This window comes from Salmo trutta, chromosome 22, assembly GCF_901001165.1.
Source record: "Salmo trutta chromosome 22, fSalTru1.1, whole genome shotgun sequence".
NCBI lineage: Eukaryota > Metazoa > Chordata > Actinopteri > Salmoniformes > Salmonidae > Salmo > Salmo trutta.
The window spans coordinates 38,736,985-38,758,674 of record NC_042978.1 but is presented as its reverse complement, the minus strand read 5'-3'; the positions used below and the strand labels follow the sequence as shown (position 1 = coordinate 38,758,674).

Here is a 21,690-nt window from a genome sequence, read left to right as displayed (position 1 = left end):
ACCGTGAAGCACGGGGGTGGCAGCATCATGTTGTGGGGGTGCTTTGCTGCAGGAGGGACTGGTGCACTTCACAAAATTGATGGCATCACGAGGAGGGAAAATTATGTGGATATATTGAAGCAACATCTCAAGACATCAGTCAGGAAGTTAAAGCTTGGTCGCAAATGCGTCTTCCAAATGGATGGCTTAAGGACAACAAAGTCAAGGTATTGGAGTGGCCATCACAAAGCTCTGACCTCAATTCTATAGAACATTTCTGGGCAGAACTAAAAAACCGTTTGCAAGCAAGGATCCTACAAACCAAATCTGACTCAGTTACACCAGCTCTGTCAGGAGGAATGGGCCAAAATTCACCCAACTTATTGTGGGAAGCTTGTGGAAGGCTCCCCGAAACCCTTGACCCAAGTTAAGCAATTGAAAGGCAATGCTACCAAATACACTCAATTAGTATGTAAACTTCTGACCCACTGGGAATGTGATGAAAGAAAAAAAAGCTGAAATAAATCATGCTCTCTGCTATTATTCTGACATTTCACATTCTTAAAATAAAGTGGTGTTGCTAACTGACCCAAGACAGGAATTTTTTACTAGGCTTAAATGTCACCATGGCCTATTTATTGCCTTAACTTACCTCATTTGCACTCACTGTATGTAGACTTTTTGTTTTATTTTGTTCTACTGTATTATTGACTGTATGTTTTGTTTATTTCATATGTAACTCTATGTTGTTGTATGTGTCGAATTGCTATGCTTTATCTTGGCCAGGTCGCAGTTGCAAATGAGAACTTGTTCACAACTAGCCTACCTGGTTAAATAAAGGTGAAATAAAAAAAATGAATTGTGAAAAACTGATTTTAAATGTATTTGGCTAAGGTGTATGTAAACTTCCGACTTCAACTGTAGAAGTCTATAAATCCTGTCTCAATTCTTGATTTCTGTAACCCTTAGCTTACCTCTGTAATATTGACATAAGCTCAGAAACACTTGTTTTGCAAACATGGTCCTGTTTTATCAATTGTTCTACTGATCAATGGGCAGTTCATTACCTCTGTCAAATGAATATGTAGCTTGAAGTTGTGTGTATTTCTTTTTGCAATAAAGATTGTGATGCTACAATAATACAAATGTACGATAGGCCTATATCTAAAAATACATACAGCCTAAAAAAAAATGTCTCTCTCTCTCTATACTGAACAAAAATATAACATGCAACAATTTCAAAGATTTTTCTGAGTTACATCTCATATAACGAAATCAGTCAATTGAAATAAATTAGGACCTAATCTATGGATTTCACATGACTGGGAATACAGATATGCATCTGTTGGTCACAGATACCTTTAAAAAAGTAGGGGTGTGAATCAGAAAATTAGTCAGTATCTGTTGTGACCAACATTTACCTCATGCAGCGTGACATATCTCCTTCACATAGAGTTGATTAGGCTGTTGATTGGTTATTCTTTAAAAGTAATTTCCTCACCATCTTAAATAAGCATGCCCCATTCAAAACATGTAGAACCAGGAACAGATATAACCCTTGATTCTCTCCAGACCTGACTGCCCTTGACCAGCACAAAAACATCCTGTGGCGTTCTGCATTAGCATCGGATAGCCCCCGTGATATGCATCTTTTCAGGGAAGTTAGGAACCAATATACACAGGCAGTTAGGAAAACTAAGGCTAGCTTTTTCAAGCAGAAATTTTCATCCTGTAGCACAAACTCCAAAAAGTTCTGGGACACTGTAAAGTCCATGGAGAATAAAAGCACCTCCTCCCAGCTGCCCACTGCACTGAGGCTAGGAAACACTGCCACCACCGATAAATCCACTATAATTGAGAATTTCAATAAGCATTTTTCTACGGCTGGCCATGCTTTCCACCTGGCTATCCCTACCCCGATCAACAGCCCTCCAACCCCAACAGCAACTTGCCCAAGCCTCCCCCATTTCTCCTTCAGCCAATTCCAGATAGCTGATGTTCTGAAAGAGTTGCAAAATCTGGACCCCTACAAATCAGCTGGGCTAGACAATCTGGACCCTCTCTTTCTAAAATTATCTGCCGAAATTGTTGCATCCCCTATTACTAGCTTGTTCAACCTCTCGTTCGTATCGTCTGAGATTCCCAAAGATTGGAAAGCTGCCGGGGTCATCCCCCTCTTCAAAGGGGAAGACACTCTAGACCCAAACTGCTACAGACCTATATCTATCCTACCCTGCCTTTCTAAGGTCTTCGAAAGCCAAGTTAACAAACAGATCACCGACCATTTTGACTCTGAAGGGGAGGGTCCGGGTGTGCCTTCCTACGGCGGCGGCTCGGGTGCGGGACGTGGACCCTGCTCCACCCTTGGCTTCGGCCACTTAGGTGGCGCCCCTAGCTGCGCCGGAGGACTGGTGGGCGACCCTGGCTGCGCCCGGCTGGCAACTCTGGCTGCGCCCGGCTGGTGGGTGACCCTGGCTGCGCCCGGCTGGCGGGCGATTCTGGTTGCGCCTGATTGGCGGGCGACCTTGGCGGCTCCGGCAGCTCCGGGCTGGCGGGCGGCTCCGGCGGCACTGACCCAGGATTCACCAGGCTGGGGAGACATGAAGGAGGCCTGGCCCTCCGGACAGGCGGGCGGCTCTGGCGGCTCCGGACAGGCGGGCGGCTCTGACGGCTCCGGACTGGCGGGCGGCTCTGGCGTTTCCGGACTGGCGGGCGGCTCTGGCGGCTCCGGACTGGCGGGCGGCTCTGGCGGCTCCGGACTGGCGGGCGGCTCTGGCGGCTCTGGCCAAGGACTCACCAGTCTGGGGAGACATGAAGGAGGCCTGGCTCTGGGCGCAGGCACTGGACTCACCAGGCTGGGGAGACCCACTGGAGGCCTGGTCCGTGGAGGAGGCACAGGACTGACCAGGATGGGGAGACCCACTGGAGGCCTGGTCCGTGGAGAAGGCACAGGACTGACCAGGATGGGGAGACCCACTGGAGGCCTGGTCCGAGGAGGAGGCACAGGATAAACCGGGCTGTGGGGGAGCACTGGAGTTCTGGTACATAGGCTCTTTACCCACACTCCAGGCTGAATGCCCACTTTGGCCCGGCTCGGGCGGAGCGCAGGCATTGGGCGAACTGAACCCTCCCAGCGCCCTGGAGACACAGTGCGCAGAGCCGGTGCAGGATAACCTGGACTGAAAAGGCGCACTGGAGACCAGACGCGCTGAGCCGGCACAATCCGTCCTGGCTCGATGCCTGCACTCGCATGGCACTTGCGGGGGGCTGGCCTATAGCGCGCCGGGCAATGAACGCGCACTGGAGACACCGTGCGCTTAACCGCATAACACGGTGCCTGACCAGTACTGCGCTGCCTCCAGTAAGCACGGGGAGTTGGCTCAGGTCTACCGCCTGACTACGCCAATCTCCCCGTGTTCCCCCCCCAAAAATGTTTTGGGGGCTGCCTCCCGTGTCTGTCGTTCTCCCTCGGCAGGTTGTTGCAGTGGTCAAATAATTGATCCCATGTCCAGTCAATCCTTGACTCCAACACCTCCAGCGACCAGGATGCCATGACCTCCCGAGCACGCTGCTTCATCCCCTCATTGTGCTGCTCCTTCCTCCGCTACAGAAGATAGCACTAATTGGTAAAAGACTAAGTCCATATAATGGCAAGCACAGCTCAAATAAGCAAAGAGAAACGACAGTCCAACATTACTTTAAGACATGAAGGTCAGTCAATACGGAATATTTCTAGAACTTTGAAAGTTACTTCAAGTGCAGTCGCAAAAACAATCAAGCGCTATGATGAAACTGGCTCTCATGAGGTCCACCACAGGTAAGGAAGACCCAGAGTTACCTCTGCTGCAGAGGATAAATTCATTAGAGTTACCAGCCTCAGAAATGTCAGCCCAAATAAATGCTTCACAGAGTTCAAGTAAAAGACACATCTCAACATCAACTGTTCAGAGGAGACTGCGTGAATCAGGCATTCATGGTCGAATTACTGCATAGAAACCACTACTAAAGGACACCAATAAGAATAGACTTGCTTGGCCCAAGAAACACAAGCAATGGACATTAGACCGGTGGAAATCTGTCCTTTTGTCTGTTAAGTCTAAATTTGAGATTCTTGGTTCAAACCGCCGTGTCTTTGTGAGACGCAGAGTAGGTGAACGGATGATCTCCGCATGTATGGCTCCCACCGTGAAGCATGGAGGAGGAGGTGTTATGGTGTGGGGGTGCTTTGCTCGTGACACTGTCTGTGATTTATTTAGAATTCAAGGCACACTTAATCAGCATGGCTACCACAGCATTCTGCAGCGATATGCCATCCCATCTGGTTTGCACTTAGTGGGACTATCATTTGTTTTCCAACAGGACAATGAACCAACACACCTCCAGGCTGTGTAAGGGCTTTTTGACCGAGAAGAAGAGTGATGGAGTGCTGCATCAGATGACCTGGCCTTCACAATCAGCCCAATTGAGATGGTTTGGGATGAGTTGGACCGCAGTGAAGGAAAAGCAGCCAACAAGCACTCAGCATATGTGGGAACTCCTTCAAGACTGTTGGAAAAACATTACAGGTGAAGCTGGTTGAGAGAATGCAAAAAAGTGTGCAAACCTGTCATCAAGGCAAAGGGTGGCTACTTTGAAGAATCTAGAATATAAAATATAAACTTTATTGCTTACTACATGATTCCATATGTGTTATTTCATTGTTTTGATGTCGTCACTATTATTCTACAAAAAATTAAGAAAAACCCTTGAATGAGTAGGTATGTCTAAACGTTTGACTGGTACTGTATATACTTACAAATAATATATGTATAGGGGATTGGAAATTACATTTACATTTACATTTAAGTCATTTAGCAGACGCTCTTATCCAGAGCGACTTACAAATTGATGCATTCACCTTATGATATCCAGTGGAACAACCACTTTACAATAGTGCAGACAATTGCATTGATAGAAGCCAATCTATCTCCAATATTAAAGCTGATCTAGTTTGTAGGTGCAACAGTTTCTATTGAATTTATAATTGAATCGCTCCCACATGCTTATTTCTGGGGGCGAAGGACACTGTCTACCAATGTACGGCTAGCTTGCTACCGTTGTAGTCGCGCCCCCCCCCCCTTCATCTGTGGAGTTCATCGCCAGCTGGCATCCAACGTTATTGTGCATTAAAGTCACCTACTGTAATAGAGCGCCCCCGCTTCTCCTAAATTATAAAGAGGCGTTCCTGCAGGTGCGGGAATACCCACATACAGGAACGCCCAGAATTGCGGACTGCAATTGCACCCTTCTCAATGCACATGCGAGTAGCACATCGGCTGTGCATTGCAGTGAGCGTACACATGCTAGCTAGCCAATTAGCTAGATCAACATATGAGACAGACACATCACTGTTCGAGCATCCAGAACAAATTCCAGCCCCAACCTTATGCATAATTAATTCAGTACACCCTCCTCTGTCAATGCGATTTTCTTCATACAATTTTAATCCAAATTTGAGCTGACTGTGTCAAATTACTTTTCAGTTTGTTCCCAGAAACCCAGTATGCAAAATTACGTTTAAAATATGTATTTTCCAGACTTTGTGTCACGATCGTCGTAAGAACATTCAGACCAAAGCGCAGCGTGAAATCGGTTAGGCATTTTATTTGAAGTGAACCGCACAAAAAACCCCAATAAAGAACAAACTAAATGTGACGTTCTGGAGTGCTCACAGACAACTACACAAAAACAAATCAAGATCCCACAAAACACAGTGGGGAAATAGCTACCTAAATATGAACCCCAATCAGAGACAACGATAAACAGCTGCCTCTGATTGGGAACCATACCAGGCCAACAGAAATAGAACAACCTAGATTACCCACCCTAGTCACACCCCGATCTAACTAACATAGAGAATAAAAGGCTCTCTATGGTCAGGGCATGACAGTACCCCCTCAAAAGTGCGGACTCCGGCCGCAAAACCTGACTCAATAGGGGAGGGTCCGGGTGGGCATCTAGCATTGGTGGCAGCTCCGGTGCAGGTCGTAATCCCCGCCCAGACCCCGGATCCGGCCATGGCGCCGGGCTGAACGTCGTGCCTGGACTGGGCACCGGCACAGGAGAGGACTCCGGCCATGGAGCTGGGTTGGACGCCTTGCCTGGACTGGGCATCGGCGCAGAGGAAGGCTCCGGCCATGGAGCTGGGTTGAACGCCGCGCCCAGACTGGGCACCGGTGCAGAGAACAACTCCGGCCTTGGAGCTGGGCTGGTCACTGTGCCTGGACTGGGCACCGGCGCTGAGAAAGGCTCCAGCCTAGGAGTTGGACTGGACACCTTGCCTGGAAGCTCCGGACCGCGGACCGTCGCAGGAGGTTCCGGACCGCGGACCGTCGCAGGAGGTTCCGGGCCGCGGACCGTCGCAGGAGGTTCCGGGCCGCGGACCGTCGCAGGAGGTTCCGGGCCGCGGACCGTCGCAGGAGGTTCCGGACCGTCGCAGGAGGTTCCGAACCGTCGCAGAAGGTTCCGGACCGCGGACCATCGCCGGAAGCTCTGGACTGGGGACCGTCGCCGGAAGCTCTGGACTGGGAACCGTCGCCGGAAGCTCCGGACTGTGAATGCGCACTGGAGGCCTAGTGCGTGGAGCCGGTACAGGTGGCACCGGACTGGTGACACGCACTTCAGAGCGAGTGCGGGGAGCAGGCACAGGATGTACCGGACTGGGGAGGCGCACTGGAGGACTGATGCGTGGGGCTGGCACAGGTTGCACCGGACTGGTGACACGCTCTTCAGGGCGAGTGTGGGGACGTACTGGGCTGTGGAGGCGCACTGGAGACCTGGTGCGTAGAGCCGGCACAAATTGTACCGGAACGATGACACATTTTGCACAGCGAGTGCGGGGAGCTGGCACAGGACGTACTGGGCTGTGAAGGCGTGCTGGAGACTTGGTACGTAGAGCCGGCACACATGGTACCGGACAAATGATACGCTCCTCAAGGCGAGTGCGGAGAGCTGGCACAGGACGTACAGGGCTGTGGAGGCGTACTGGAGACCTGGTGCGTGGAGCTGGCACAGTTTTTACCAGACTGCTAGTACGCTCCTCAGGATGAGTACGGAGAGCTGACTCAGGTGGCATCAAACAGATAACACGCTCCTTAGGGCGAATGTCGTGCATCATACACCAACACAACAACTCTCTCATTTCTCTCTCCTCCAATTTCTCCATCAACTCACTGATGGTCTCTGACTCTCTCCGTTCACTCCTCCAATTTCTCCCTCTTCTCCCAGATCAGCTCTGGTTTGCTCCTCGGCTCTGCCGACCACCCAGTGTGCCCCCCAATTTTTTTGGGGGGGAGGCTTTCCTTGTGGCCGCAAACCCTGGCGTCGTCGCTGTCCTCCCTTATCTCCATGATTTCCTCCCATGTCCAGGATATCTTCTCCTCCTTGATCTCCTCCCAAGCCCAGGATACCTTCTCCTCCTGGGCACGCTGCGTGGTCCTGTTGTGGTGGGATCTTCTGTCACGATCGTCGTAAGAACATTCAGACCAAAGCGCAGCGTGAAATCAGTTCGACATTTTATTTGAAGTGAACCACACAAAAAAACAATAAAGAACAAACAAAACGTGACGTTCTGGAGTGCTCACAGGCAACTACACAAAAACAAATCAAGATCCCACAAAACACAGCGGGGAAATGGCTGCCTAAATATGATCCCCAATCAGAGACAACGATAAACAGCTGCCTCTGATTGGGAACCCTACCAGGCCAACATAGAAATAGATCAACCTAGATTACCCACCCTAGTCACACCCTGACCTAACCAACATAGAGAATAAAAGGCTCTCTATGGTGGGGGCGTGACACTTTGAAGTTAGGTTAATTTTAGGTTCTGAATTAAAGGTCGTTTTCAGGAGGTTTAAATATATATTTTACGGACGTTGAAATTAAAACCATTCTTAACGTTGAAAATACGTATTTTCGGGTTCTGAATGAATGTTGAATAGACTTTCTCTACTTTTTTTTACTGCAATGTACTGCACTTTGCTGTGCTGTACTGCAGTGGTTCTCAAACATCTCCCTGGGGACCCCCAGACATTTCACAATTTTGCTGTAGCTCTGAACTAGCTATTCAAGAGCTTGAGGATTAGTTGACAAGTTGAATCAGGTGTGTTAGCTCTGGAATAGATCAATTACATGGAACGGCCTGGGGTCCCCATGGAGAGGTTTGAGAACCATTCCTCTATTGCACAAAACGTTGCTGTCCAAACTTGTGAACCATAGATGTCGGGACAGGACCAAAAATCTACGTCAGTGGACGAGATCCCCTAAATCAAAACACATTGATAAAGCTACGACTTTTGTAACAGATTAGGAGAATTAGGTTAAGGATAGGACAAGGATAAGGGTTTGAAAAAATGCTCTCCTAACCTCCCACGAAAAGTAACTTGTATCAAAGTGGTGTGTTTTTAGGGAGTGCCATCTGTGGAAAGTTGAAATCAAGTCCAAACCCAGACCCAGCGCCAGGATAAAGTAACTAAGGGGGCAGTAACATTTTTGGGGGTTTTGCATTGGAATTATATTGAATTCTGCTTACAGTATATAGTCACCCTATACTACAATAAAGATCAAGTTCAAATGTCGAGACTCCAAAAACATTGACTGCTGTTGAAGTCTGTAGCCTATCTCTGCTGCGCTGTATCAGCACAATGGAGGGCGCATTACAGCTAGGCCATTTTGGTAATGAATATAGGCTACAAGCTAGATAGGGCAATTCATCTATTACAAACAAACATTGTAAATACAGCCATACACACAGCTGTCATACCAAAATAATGCAAACTAAATAGCATAGTTATTCATGCATGCAAAAAAAAATACTGAATAGCAGTTTGGCTTAGAATACTGACACAACTGTGAATGCGAACGAACGCAAACAAACAGAAGAAAACAGCAGTACCAAGAGGTAGGCCTAGTAAACAAAATATCAGATCGATTAAGGCATGACACAATCTATATTTAGGATATGTACATTAACAGTAAACAAACGCAGCAAACAAAAGGCGAATGGAGATCCAAATAACCAAAACATAAGCTACAGCCTACTACAGTGAGATGCAGCCATGTACAGCTGTCTTGCCAAATAAATAGGCCTATATAGGCATGCTTCTAACATGGAAAATCATGCCGCTTGCTCATGAGTTAAGCAACATGTTGTGATATGGCACAATACAATTATGTGTGTCAAATTCGACCCACGTAATCAATTAAGCAATGCCAACATGTTTCCAATACATACAGTTCCATCTACAGCTACAAAAACCAATAGGCTACCAAGAAAACCATTCTAAAATGTAGCCTATCTATTTCTATGATGAAACATACCGATATGTACTTCAGTATTCAGACTCATTTACTTTTTCCACATATTGTTACGTTACAGACTTATTTCAAAATGGATTTTATCAATCTACACACAATACCCCCAAATGACAAAGTGGAAACAGGTTTTTAGAAATGTTTGTAAATGTATTACAAATAAAAAACAGAAATACCTTATTTACATAGGTATTCAGACCCTTTGCTATGAGACTCAAAATTGAGCTCAGGTGCATCCTGTTTCCATTGATAATCTTTGAGATGTTTCTACAACTTCATTGCAGTCCACCTGTGGGAAATTCAATTGATTGGACATGATTTGGAAAGGCACACACCTAAGGTCCCACAGTTGACAGTGCATGTCAGAGAAAAACCATGAGGTCTTTGGAATTGTCCGTAGAGCTCCGAGGCAGGATTGTGTCCAGCCACAGATCTGGGGATGGACACCAAAACATTTCTGCAGCATTGAAAGTCCCCAAGAACACAGTGGGCTCCATCATTTTTAAATGGAAGAAGTTTGGTACCACAAAGAGACTTCTTTGCGCTGGCCTGCCTGGCCAAACTGAGCAATCGGGGATAAGAGCCTTGGTCAGGGAGGTGACCAAGGACCCGATGGTCACTCTGAAGGCGCTCCAGAGTTCCTCTGTGCAGATAGGAGAAACTTCCAGAAGAACAACCATCTCTGCAGCACTCCACCAATTAGGCCTTTATGGTAGAGTGGCCAGAAGGAAGCCACTCCTCAGTAGAAGGCACATGACAGCCCACTTGGAGTTTGCCAAAAGGCAACTAAAGGACTCTTAGATCATGAGAAACAAGATTCTCTGGTCTGATGAAACCAAGATTGGACTCTTTGGCCTGAATGCCAAGCGTCACGTCTGTTGGAAACCTGGCACCATCCCTACAGTGAAGCATGGTGGTGGCAGCATCATGCTGTGGGGATGTTTTCAGCGGCAGGGACTGGGAGACTAGTCAGGATCAAGGGAAAGATGAACAGAGCAAAGTACAGAGAGATCCTTGATGAAAACCTGCTCCAGAGTGCTCAGGACCTCAGACTAAGCACTTAGCCAAGACAATGCAGGAGTGGCTTCAGGACAAGTCACTGAATGTCCTTAAGTGGCCCAGCCAGAGCCCGGACTTAAACTTGATCGAACATCTCTAGAAAGACCTGAAAATAGCTGTGCAGTCTACCACAGAGATGAGAAGCGTTTTCCTGCCTTTTTATGGAAACCCCAAAGGAGTCATTCCTAACAGCCCCAGAGGCTTTCCATAGTCCCCTATACACACCATGGAGTACCTTGCCCATTGTGCTAACACAGCGCAGCGGAGATATAATTTGTTTTGCCACCAACCTGTCACTCAATCATCTTAACTTTTTTGCTATTTTAAATAGGGATACAAAACTAAAACTGAGGGGACTAAACATTTTAAACTTTAGACCCCTCATGGAGCTGGGGCCGTCCGGACCGCACACAAAAAAGACAGCCGGCCTGGACTTAGTGGGAAGTAGCCAACAAGAAGTAAAAAACTGGAGGTTTCTTTTCTTTTTTCAAATGCTCACTCAGCCAACTTATTCAGTACTTTGAGAGTCACAGGGACTGGTATGTGCTTAATGTAAAGCAGCTGTTGATATTCACCCCCTCCCCTCTTTAAAGGGAGAATCCATATGGTTTGCATAAATACAAATAGCCATGTCTATGAAGTAATAGCTTGAGCCCGGTTTCTTGATAGCGATGGAACATAAGCTTACGAGTGTTTTATTTGATTTTACCCGCTAAGTTGACTGAGAACACACTCTCATTTACAGGGGAGAGGAGATGAAAGAGCCAATTGGAAGCTGGGGATGATTAGAAGGCCATGATGGTATGAGGGCCAGATTGGGAATTTAACCAGGATAGCGGGGTTAACACTCCTACTCTTACTATAACTGCCATGGGATCTTTAGTGACCACAGTGAGTCAGGACTCCCGTTTAACGTCCCATCCGAAAGACGGCACCCTACACAGGCTAATGTCCCCAATCACTGCCCTGGGGCATTGGGAGATTTTTTTAGACCACAGGAAAGATTGCCTCCTACTGGCCCTCCAACTGGCCCACCAACACCACTTCCAGCAGCATCTGGTTTCACATTCAGGGACTGACCAGGACAAACCCGGCTTAGCTTCAGAGGCAAGCCAGCAGTGGGATGAAGGGTGGTATATTGCTGGCACAAAATGATGCATTGTTTCTATAATGGCCAAAGAACTCACATGCATTTACAAAAAACACCACATAGGGAGAACGTTCAATAGGTGCGATCGAAAGAAAGGCAGCGGTGCTCTCAGATCAGCATTCTCCATTCAAATCTTACCTTAACATTAGATACTGATGACAGATCAGCTCCTAAAAATAAATGATCACCTATGGCTGCAAATAATGAGGCAGCACATCATTGCGCACATGTTAGCCCTACACATCAGACAGTAGTCTACAATTAGCTAAATAGAACTCAATTGATTGAACATTAAATTGCTTTAAATATACAGTGAGGGATAAAGTATTTGATCCCCTGCTGATTTTGTAAGTTTGCCCACTGACAAAGAAAAGATCAGTCTATAATTTTAATGGTAGGTTTATTTGAACAGTGAGAGACAGAATAATAACAAAAAAATCCAGAAAAACACATGTCAAAAGTGTTATAAAATGATTTGCATTTTAATGAGGGAAATAAGTATTTGACCCCTCTGCAAAACATGACTTAGTACTTGGTGGCAAAACCCTTGTTGGCAATCACAGAGGTCAGATGTTTCTTGTAGTTGGCCACCAGGTTTGCACACATCTCAGGAGGGATTTTGTCCCACTCCTCTTTGCAGATCTTCTCCAAGTCATTAAGGTTTCGAGGCTGACGTTTGGCAACTCGAACCTTCAGCTCCCTCCACAGATTTTCTATGGGATTAAGGTCTGGAGACTGACTAGGCCACTCCAGGACCTTAATGTGCTTCTTCTTGAGCCACTCATATGTTGCCTTGGCCGTGTGTTTTGGGTCATTGTCATGCTGGAATACCCATCCACGACCCATTTTCAATGCCCTGGCTGAGGGAAGGAGGTTCTCACCCAAGATTTGACGGTACATGGCCCCGTCCATCGTCCCTTTGATGCGGTGAAGTTGTCCTGTCCCCTTAGCAGAAAAACACCCCCAAAGCATAATGTTTCCACCTCCATGTTTGACGGTGGGGATGGTGTTCTTGGGGTCATAGGCAGCATTCCTCCTCCTCCAAACACGGCGAGTTGAGTTGATGCCAAAGAGCTCCATTCTGGTCTCATCTGACCACAACACTTTCACCCAGTTGTCCTCTGAATCATTCAGATGTTCATTGACAAACTTCAGACGGGCATGTATATGTGCTTTCTTGAGCAGGGGGACCTTGCGGGCGCTGCAGGATTTTGGTCTTTCACGGCGTAGTGTGTTACCAATTGTTTTCTTGGTGACTATGGTCCCAGCTGCCTTGAGACCATTGACAAGATCCTCCCGTGTAGTTCTGGGCTGATTCCTCACCGTTCTCATGATCATTGCAACTCCACGAGGTGAGATCTTGCATGTAGCCCCAGGCCGAGGGAGATTGACAGTTCTTTTGTGTTTCTTCCATTTGTGAATAATCGCACCAACTGTTGTCACCTTCTCACCAAGCTGCTTGGGGATGGTCTTGTAGCCCATTCCAGCCTTGTGTAGGTGTACAATCTTGTCCCTGACATCCTTGGAGAGCTCTTTGGTCTTGGCCATGGTGGAGAGTTTGGAATGTGATTGATTGATTGCTTCTGTGGACAGGTGTCTTTTATACAGGTAACAAACTGAGATTAGGAGCACTCTCTTTAAGAGTGTGCTCCTAATCTCAGCTCGTTACCTGTATAAAAGACACCTGGGAGCCAGAAATCTTTCTGATTGAGAGGGGGTCAAATACTTATTTCCCTCATTAAAATGCAAATCAATTTATAACATTTTTGACATGTGTTTTTCTGGATTTTTTTGTGTCTCTCACTGTTCAAATAAACCTACCATTAAAATTATAGAATGATCATTTCTTTGTCAGTGGGCCAACGTACAAAATCAGCAGGGGATCAAATACATTTTTCCCTCACTGTATGTTCTTATTTCCCACCTTGCAGCCTGGCTTTAGCTTTGCATTCCCTCTCTCGCTTCCTGTGTTTTGGTCTTTTGATTGGTGATTTGTGCTCACAGCATCAGACTAACTCATTACTACAGCAGAGCATACAGCCGGTCGGTCAGTGTGGCTTTGGCATCAGCAGAACAACTATAGCCCCTTCAGCTCATTTACTGAGAGAGGGAGAGATAGGAAGAACGAGAGAGATATCGGTGCCGTCTCCCTCCTCCTCCACTTTCTCTTTTTCCTCCTCCCCCTCCTATACACAAGCTCTGCTGACTGAGAAAGCTGTTACTCTTTGCCTCATCTCTTGTTCTGTTCCGGATGGCCTGTGTCTCCTGGTCTCTGCCCCAGGCTGGGAGGAGTGGAGCTGAGTTGGCAAGGACACAAACACTTTGGATTGGATAGTATAGGGCCAAAGAAGGGTACTCTAACGCAGTGTTATCCCATCACCATTTCCTTTGTTTCGCTGGATGGAGAGTAGTTCACTGAAAGGGCATTCAGATTGATGAAACAATATCCAGTGTGATTTGTATTATTGGAAGATCATCTCTAGTATGTCTATGTTTCCTATATTACACCTATCCATCACATGTCTCATGTGGGCCCCTTCTGCAGTTTATTACGGAATGAGCTTTTTGTGATGATAGTTATGAGCTATAATGATGCAGCCTGACAGAGATATATGAGTAATCTATATCCATATGATTTATGTATTGCTCCGGCTGAGAGATACAGAGACAGAAAGGTCCAGGCATGTACATTGTGCAGTAACCACATTTTAAGGAAAGTGGATGTAGGCCAGAGAAATCAATCAATAGGTTCCACTCGGATGCTTTTTTAATGACTTGACCTGCAGGGTCATGAGGGGTGGTGCAGTGGGGGCAACGAGAGAGGTACACAAAGACTGAAAAAGGTCAGAGGTCAAAGATCTGTAAGATTTAGGTGTCTGTGCTTTATCCACTGTCCTGGAACTCTAAGCAATTGGAAGTGCGATAGGCATATCACAGTGATTGAGTTGCATTCTAGGAGTGTGGTGTATCCAGTTGGCAGTTCTCTCTGCTAACCCTGGGGGGGGGAGGCCATAAATCTCATTACCATATATTACCTCTTGGCCCTAGCTCCTGACTGGACTGGAGCACATCTCTGCTAATGTATTCTGTTGGATTTTCCATCACCGTAGCACTGTTTTTTCCTCTTATTTATCCCTGGCTTATTCAGCATCGCTCCTACACGTATTAAAAGCAGTGGTGCCAAATTATTTTGATTAATTACAACTTTCCTTTATTTTCCGTAAGTCTACTTACTTTTACAATTTACTGCGGTTGGCAACTTGTTTTAACTGTGGGGAATGCAACTTAACCCAAATTATTTTTTCAGTTTCTCTCTCAAATCCACCTCTTCTTACTCCCACCACCCTGCTACTTCATTCATCTCCCACCACCCTGCTACTTCATTCATCTCCCACCACCCTGCTACTTCATTCATCTCCCACCACCCTGCTACTTCATTCATCTCCCATCACCCTGCTACTTCATTCATCTCCCACCACCCTGCTACTTCATTCATCTCCCACCACCCTGCTACTTCATTCATCTCCCACCACCCTGCTACTTCATTCATCTCCCACCACCCTGCTACTTCATTCATCTCCCACCACCCTGCTACTTCATTCATCTCCCACCACCCTGCTACTTCATTCATCTCCCACCACCCTGCTACTTCATTCATCTCCCACCACCCTGCTACTTCATTCATCTCCCACCACCCTGCTACTTCATTCATCTCCCACCACCCTGCTACAACATTCATCTCCCACCACCCTGCTACAACATTAATCTCTCACCACCCTGCTACAACATTCATCTCCCACCACCCTGCTACAACATTCATCTCTCACCACCCTGCTACAACATTCATCTCTCACCACCCTGCTACAACATTCATCTCCCACCACCCTGCTACAACATTCATCTCTCACACCCTGCTACAACATTCATCTCCCACCACCCTGCTACAACATTCATCTCCCACCACCCTGCTACAACATTCATCTCCCACCACCCTGCTACAACATTCATCTCTCACCACCCTGCTACAACATTCATCTCCCACCACCCTGCTACAACATTCATCTCTCACACCCTGCTACAACATTCATCTCCCACCACCCTGCTACAACATTCATCTCCCACCACCCTGCTACAACATTCATCTCCCACCACCCTGCTACAACATTCATCTCTCACCACCCTGCTACAACATTCATCTCCCACCACCCTGCTACAACATTCATCTCCCACCACCCTGCTACAACATTCATCTCCCACCACCCTGCTACAACATTCATCTCTCACCACCCTGCTACAACATTCATCTCCCACCACCCTGCTACAACATTCATCTCTCACCACCCTGCTACAACATTCATCTCCCACCACCCTGCTACAACATTCATCTCCCACCACCCTGCTACAACATTCATCTCCCACCACCCTGCTACAACATTCATCTCCCACCACCCTGCTACAACATTCATCTCCCACCACCCTGCTACAACATTCATCTCTCACCACCCTGCTACAACATTCACCTCTCACCACCCTGCTACAACATTCACCTCTCACCACTCCTGGGAAGTGCAGCGTCTACCATGAGATTTATCGCACAATCCCCCCCGTCGATGGGGTGGTAATTGAGTCGCCTTCTTTTTACAGAAGGCGAGAGCCAAATGAGCATATTCTGGGGGAATGCGCACGGTGGAGACCTGGTCTGGACTTTCCACTGTAGTAGCACCAACAGAAACCCCTAAACACCTATTTGAGCACTCTCGCGACCACCCCGTGAGAGCCCTCTGTGGCCAAGAAACAGTGGGGTTATGACAAGCTAACCAGGGTAGGTCCAGCACCACGGGATATGAAGCAGAGTCAATAAGGAAAAGACTAATCTTTTACGTGTGACCCCCTGCGTCACCGCACTCAAAGGAGCAGTGGCCTCCCTGATAAACCCTGACCCTAATGGACGACTATCTAAGGCGTCAACGGGGAAAGGCACATCCACGGGTACAATGGGGGTCCCTAAACTATGAGCTAACACTTTATCAATGAAATTCCCAGCCGCGCCTGAATCTACTAGCACCTTATGCTGGGAACGCGGGGCAAATTCAGGAAAAGTGGCAGACACAAATATATGTGCAACAGAGGGCTCTGGGTGAGAATGGTGCCGGCTCACCTGGGGTGACACCAGAGCGCCCTACCTGATGCCTTGAGTCCCAGAGGAACCAACCCGGCACCGACCAGCAGTGTGACCTCTGCGGCCACAGATGGTGCACGAGCGGGAACCTCCCCCGGTCTCCCTGCGCACCGCCCCTCCCAGCTCCATGGGTATCGGAGAGGGGGTGCGGGAGGATGGAACCACCAGACCCCGATCTGGACGTCCGCGAGCAGCCAGCAGGTTGTCCAGCCGGATGGACAGATCCACCAGCTGGTCGAAGGTGAGGGTGGTGTCTCTGCAGGCCAGCTCCCGACGGACGTCCTCGCGCAGACCGCAACGGTAATGGTCGATCAGGGCCCTGTGGTTCCATCCCGCACTGGCAGCCAGGGTCCTAAACTCCAGGGCAAACTCCTGGGCGCTCCTCGTCTCCTGCCTCAGATGGTAGAGGCGCTCACCCACCGCTCTGCCCTCGGGTGGGTGGTCGAAGACTGCTCGGAAACGGCAGGTGAACTCCTCAAAATGGTCCAACGTTGCATCTCCCTCTCCACACACGGTGCTGGCACACTCCAGGGCTTTCTCGGTGAGGCACGAGACGAGGGTGAAACCCTTCTCACGGTCCGATGGAGCTGGGTGGACCGTGGCCAGATAAAGGTTTAATTGGAGGAGGAAACCCTGGCAGTTGGCAGCACTTACGTCATACCCCTGTGGCATGGAGAGACGGATCCCACTGGGTTCAGGCGGAAAAGGGGTGCTCAGGATAGACCCCGGTTGTGCTGGTGGAGGCACTGGAAGAACTCCCTGTCTCTCCCAGCGGTCCATATTCTGGACAACGCGATCCATGGCGGCGCCCAGATGGTAAAGCTTCTCCGTATGCTCCTGGATGCACTCCTCCACCTCCATGTCCGGGGTAGCTTCTCCTGCTAACTTCATGCACTAATCTATAATCACGAACATAACAACAAACAATCTCTGACAAGGACATGAGGGGAAACAGAGGGTTAAATACACAACATGTAATGAATGGGATTGGAACCAGGTGTGTAGGAAGACAAGACAAAACCAATGGAAAATGAAAAATGGATCAATGATGGCTAGAAGACCGTTGACGTCGACCGCTGAGCACCGCCCGAATAAAGAGATGCATCGAATTCGGCAGAAGTCGTGACACCATTACCTTACTTCTCCTTCCTCTTATTCCTCCTCTATTCTCTCACCTCCTACTCTCACCTTGCTCCTCTCCTATCTTCCTCTTACCCTTCCATCCTCCATCTCTTCTTTCTTCTTTCTCTTTCCCACCGCTCTCACAGCTCCCTCCTCTCTCCTGAGTCAGTTTCTTTCCTACCACCGTCTATTCTCTCCTCTCTCCCGAATCAGTTGCTTACCTCCCACCATCTCCTCTCTCCTGAGTCAGTTTCTTTCCTCCCACCGTCTTCTTTCTCCTGAGTCCGTTGCTTTTCTCCCGCTATCTTCTCTCTCCTGAGCGTTGCTTTCCTCCCACCAACTCCTCTCTCCTGAGTCCGTTGCTTTTCTCCCGCTATCTTCTCTCTCCTGAGCGTTGCTTTCCTCCCACCAACTCCTCTCTCCTGAGTCCGTTGCTTTTCTCCCGCTATCTTCTCTCTCCTGAGCGTTGCTTTCCTCCCACCAACTCCTCTCTCCTGAGTCCGTTGCTTTTCTCCCGCTATCTTCTCTCTCCTGAGCGTTGCTTTCCTCCCACCATCTCCTCTCTCCTGAGTCAGTTGCTTACCTCCCACCATCTATTCTCTCCTCTCTCCGGAGTCCGTTGCTTTCCTCTCTCCTGAGTCAGTTGCTTTCCTCCCTCCATCTCTTCTCTCCTGAGTCAGTTGCTTTCCTCCCACCATCTCTTCTATCCTCTCTCCTGAGTCCGTTGCTTTCCTCCCACCATCTCCTCTCTCCTGAGTCAGTTGTTTCCTCCCACCATCTCTCCACTCTCCTGAGTCCGTTACTTTCCTCCCACCATCTTCTCTCTCCTGAGTCCGTTGCTTTCCTCCCACCATCTCTTCTATCCTCTCTCCTGAGTCCGTTGCTTTCCTCCCACCATCTCTTCTCTCCTGTCTCCTGAGTCAGTTGCTTTCCTCCCGCCATCTCTTCTCTCCCCTCTCCTGTATCAATAAAGTATTCTTCTTCTCCATAGGCCCACCTGCGCTCGATGGACGTGAAGATCCTGCAGCAGCTGCTGGCGGTGCACGAGGGGATCGAGGCATGTAAGTGGCTCCTGGAGGAGCGTGGCACCCTGACCAGCCGTTGCAGCAGTCTGACCAGCAGCCAGTACAGCCTGGGAGAGGGCCCTGGAGGAGACACCTGGAGGGGCAGCTGGAGCAGCCTGCAGGACCCCCTGAATGACAAGCTGGATAACATCTCTATAGGCAGTTATCTGGACACCCTTGCTGATGACATGGACGAGTACGGCCCTTCTAGTTCTGAGTCTGTGCTGTGTTCTACTCCACTGGGGACTGTGACACCCACACGGACAGGGGCAGAGACAGGGGCTGGGGCAGTGCCTGGGGCAGGGGCTGGGGCAGAGGCTGGGAGAGGTGCTGGAGCTGGAGAAGGGTCAGTGGCTATGGCAGGGGTTGGGGCTGGAGCTGGGGTAGGACAAGGCACAGGGGGCAAGGTAGTTGTTGATCCTGGCTCTCCCCAAGTCAAGCCAGACATCCCCAATAAGGAGTCTTCCATTTTGACTAAGGCCACAGATGCAGTGAAAGGAACCACCATCACCAAGGATACCAAGGACCCCAGCCAAACCCAGCAGCCCAGTAAGAGCAACGGCGCCCTGGAGAAAGCAGTCAGGCAAGCACGAGGACCTACTGATTCAGCCCGGGTCTGCCTGGCTGAAAAGCTGGGGAAAAGCCAGAGCCCAAAACTCAAACCCTATAAGAATGGCAAGATAGACATAGATGCCTGCAAGATGAACGGCAAGATGCACCTGGGGTATGATGCCCACTGGCGATGGGTGCAGTCGCAGGACGATGTGACATTTCTATGAGGTGGATGTATTACACCACTTCCCTCTAAAAAATGCTGGGTTAAAATCAACCCAATTTGGGTTATTTGGTAACCAAGTGCTGGGTAAATGTTGGACAGGACACACGCTGGGTTATTTTGACCCAGCCAGTTAGGTTGTGTGAATAACCTAGCATGTTGGATTGTTGTGATTACCCAAACATGGGTTAATTTAACCATCAATTAGGTTATATTCATTTTCATGCTGGGTTGAACAGCTCTTTTTATATGTAATCCATAGGTTATTTTCAGGAGACGTGGCTTATTAGGTGTGGGGGTTTCAGATAGTTATTTTTCGCCACCAGTGAAAATAAATGTAATTCTTGTTCATAATCTTAAATACACAGCTAATTTCAATTTTCATTAAATAAAATACACATTACATATTCTAATGTATTATTAATAACATAATTTTGTACGTATTGTTACATAGTGGTAAGTATACCAACACTGGGTTTTGCATAGGCTTTTAAGGAACTCTTAGACTTTTGTAAGCTTCATTAAATCTACTAAAGTGTCAGTGTACAACCTTAACCTTCTGATATCAGAACAGATAAACCGGAATGATGTTTACTCTCACGGGTGGCCAAAAATAACTATATGAAACCACGGCGCTACTTACTGTAGTCGCGATTCCAGTCTTCTGACCTGACCACTGGGTCTCAATAACCCAGCATCAATAACCCAGCAACAACAACAACTCAACCTTGCTCTTTTTAAAGAAAACAATCCAACTAAGTGACCCAATGCCTGCAACCTAGTAGTTGGGTCAACCAAACAACCCAGCATTTTTTTCCCCCTCCCATGTAATGACCCTACCGGTCAAATATTAAGAGAGAGGTTGATTGCACATATTATACAAACGTCTACCATTTCCATGGTGTGTAGGAGAACACAACATCATTACATTATGTTCTATTCACTCTAAATGTGACTGCACTAACTTTCTAGAACAATGATGTCAGTATTATATTGGAGATGAAGCACAGTGTTGATATTTTTCTGAATCAAGTTTGTTTTTGACATGTTTATCCTCCTTTCCTCTATGCATTGTAACATACAGTACCAGAGAAAATTAACAATTTTCCAACAGAAAAAAATATATTTGTTACAATCACTCGCATCTATAGAACCTAGTTTGCCCTCACAACCCCATGTTAAAATGATTGTAACACACTCTATAGATAGCGGAATCGTTCTCATACATACTGTAGGTGTGTGTACCATCATAGTATGCTAAGAGCATATAGAATGTTCCTACTGTTTGCACACTTGTGCTGTTGTCGATGTCCTACTACCTACAGTACTTAACCAGTCAATGCAATTTGTATAATCAGTCAATCGCAATACAATTAATCTGTGCATCGGGTACTTCTGTGGGTGGTTGTTGTGGCTGAGTGTTATTATTGTCTCTTTTTTAACTGTACACTATTTTTGTTTCATTTGGACAGCAGTTGTTGTGATTGGTGTCATCCTAAACTATTATGCCTGTATCTCCAGTCCCAAGATGACTGCACTGTTGTTCTGATAATCCTGATAGTTTAAATGACTGATTCAGTCCTCTGCTGTCTGTGTCTTAATGAGTCCAACCGTCTCTGATCTTTCACTCAGTGTTGAGTGGTGTGAACTTGTTAGTTATTTGGGTGGGTGAAAATTGCATGTCATGTGCTGACTGCTTTTTAAAAGCAATATTCCCTCTGAGCCTTTGTATTCAGTTATAAACAACCCACTCTCACACAGAATCGTCACCACTGAAAACGAATAATGCCTGGACACTCCAAGGCAGGGGTTGCCAGGACGACAGAGAGGGTGAGAGAGAGGGAGAGAGTGCACGTGTGTAAGTACATGTGTGTGTGAGTGCACGTGTGTTTGCGACTGGCTTGCTGTGCACAGGTACTTTGTCAGATACTAACGAGTCCCAAGGGGCTATTCTTCACTATAACCTCCACCATTACTCATATTAACTCTGGGAGAACAATGCACTGCA

General features: G+C 47.7%; 1 protein-coding gene across 2 annotated transcripts in view; it reads left to right on the top strand.

Moving 5' to 3' along the window:
- Positions 1 to 21,263, top strand: part of LOC115158708 (leucine rich adaptor protein 1) — a 34,235-nt gene extending 12,972 nt beyond the window's left edge. For both annotated transcript variants that reach the window (XM_029707935.1, XM_029707934.1), the window contains exon 2: positions 18,835 to 21,263. In XM_029707935.1, the coding sequence (XP_029563795.1) occupies positions 18,835 to 19,686 (852 nt within the window). In that variant the 3' untranslated portion in view covers positions 19,687 to 21,263. The remainder of the gene's footprint in view (positions 1 to 18,834) is intronic.
- Positions 21,264 to 21,690: the final 427 nt, after the last annotated feature.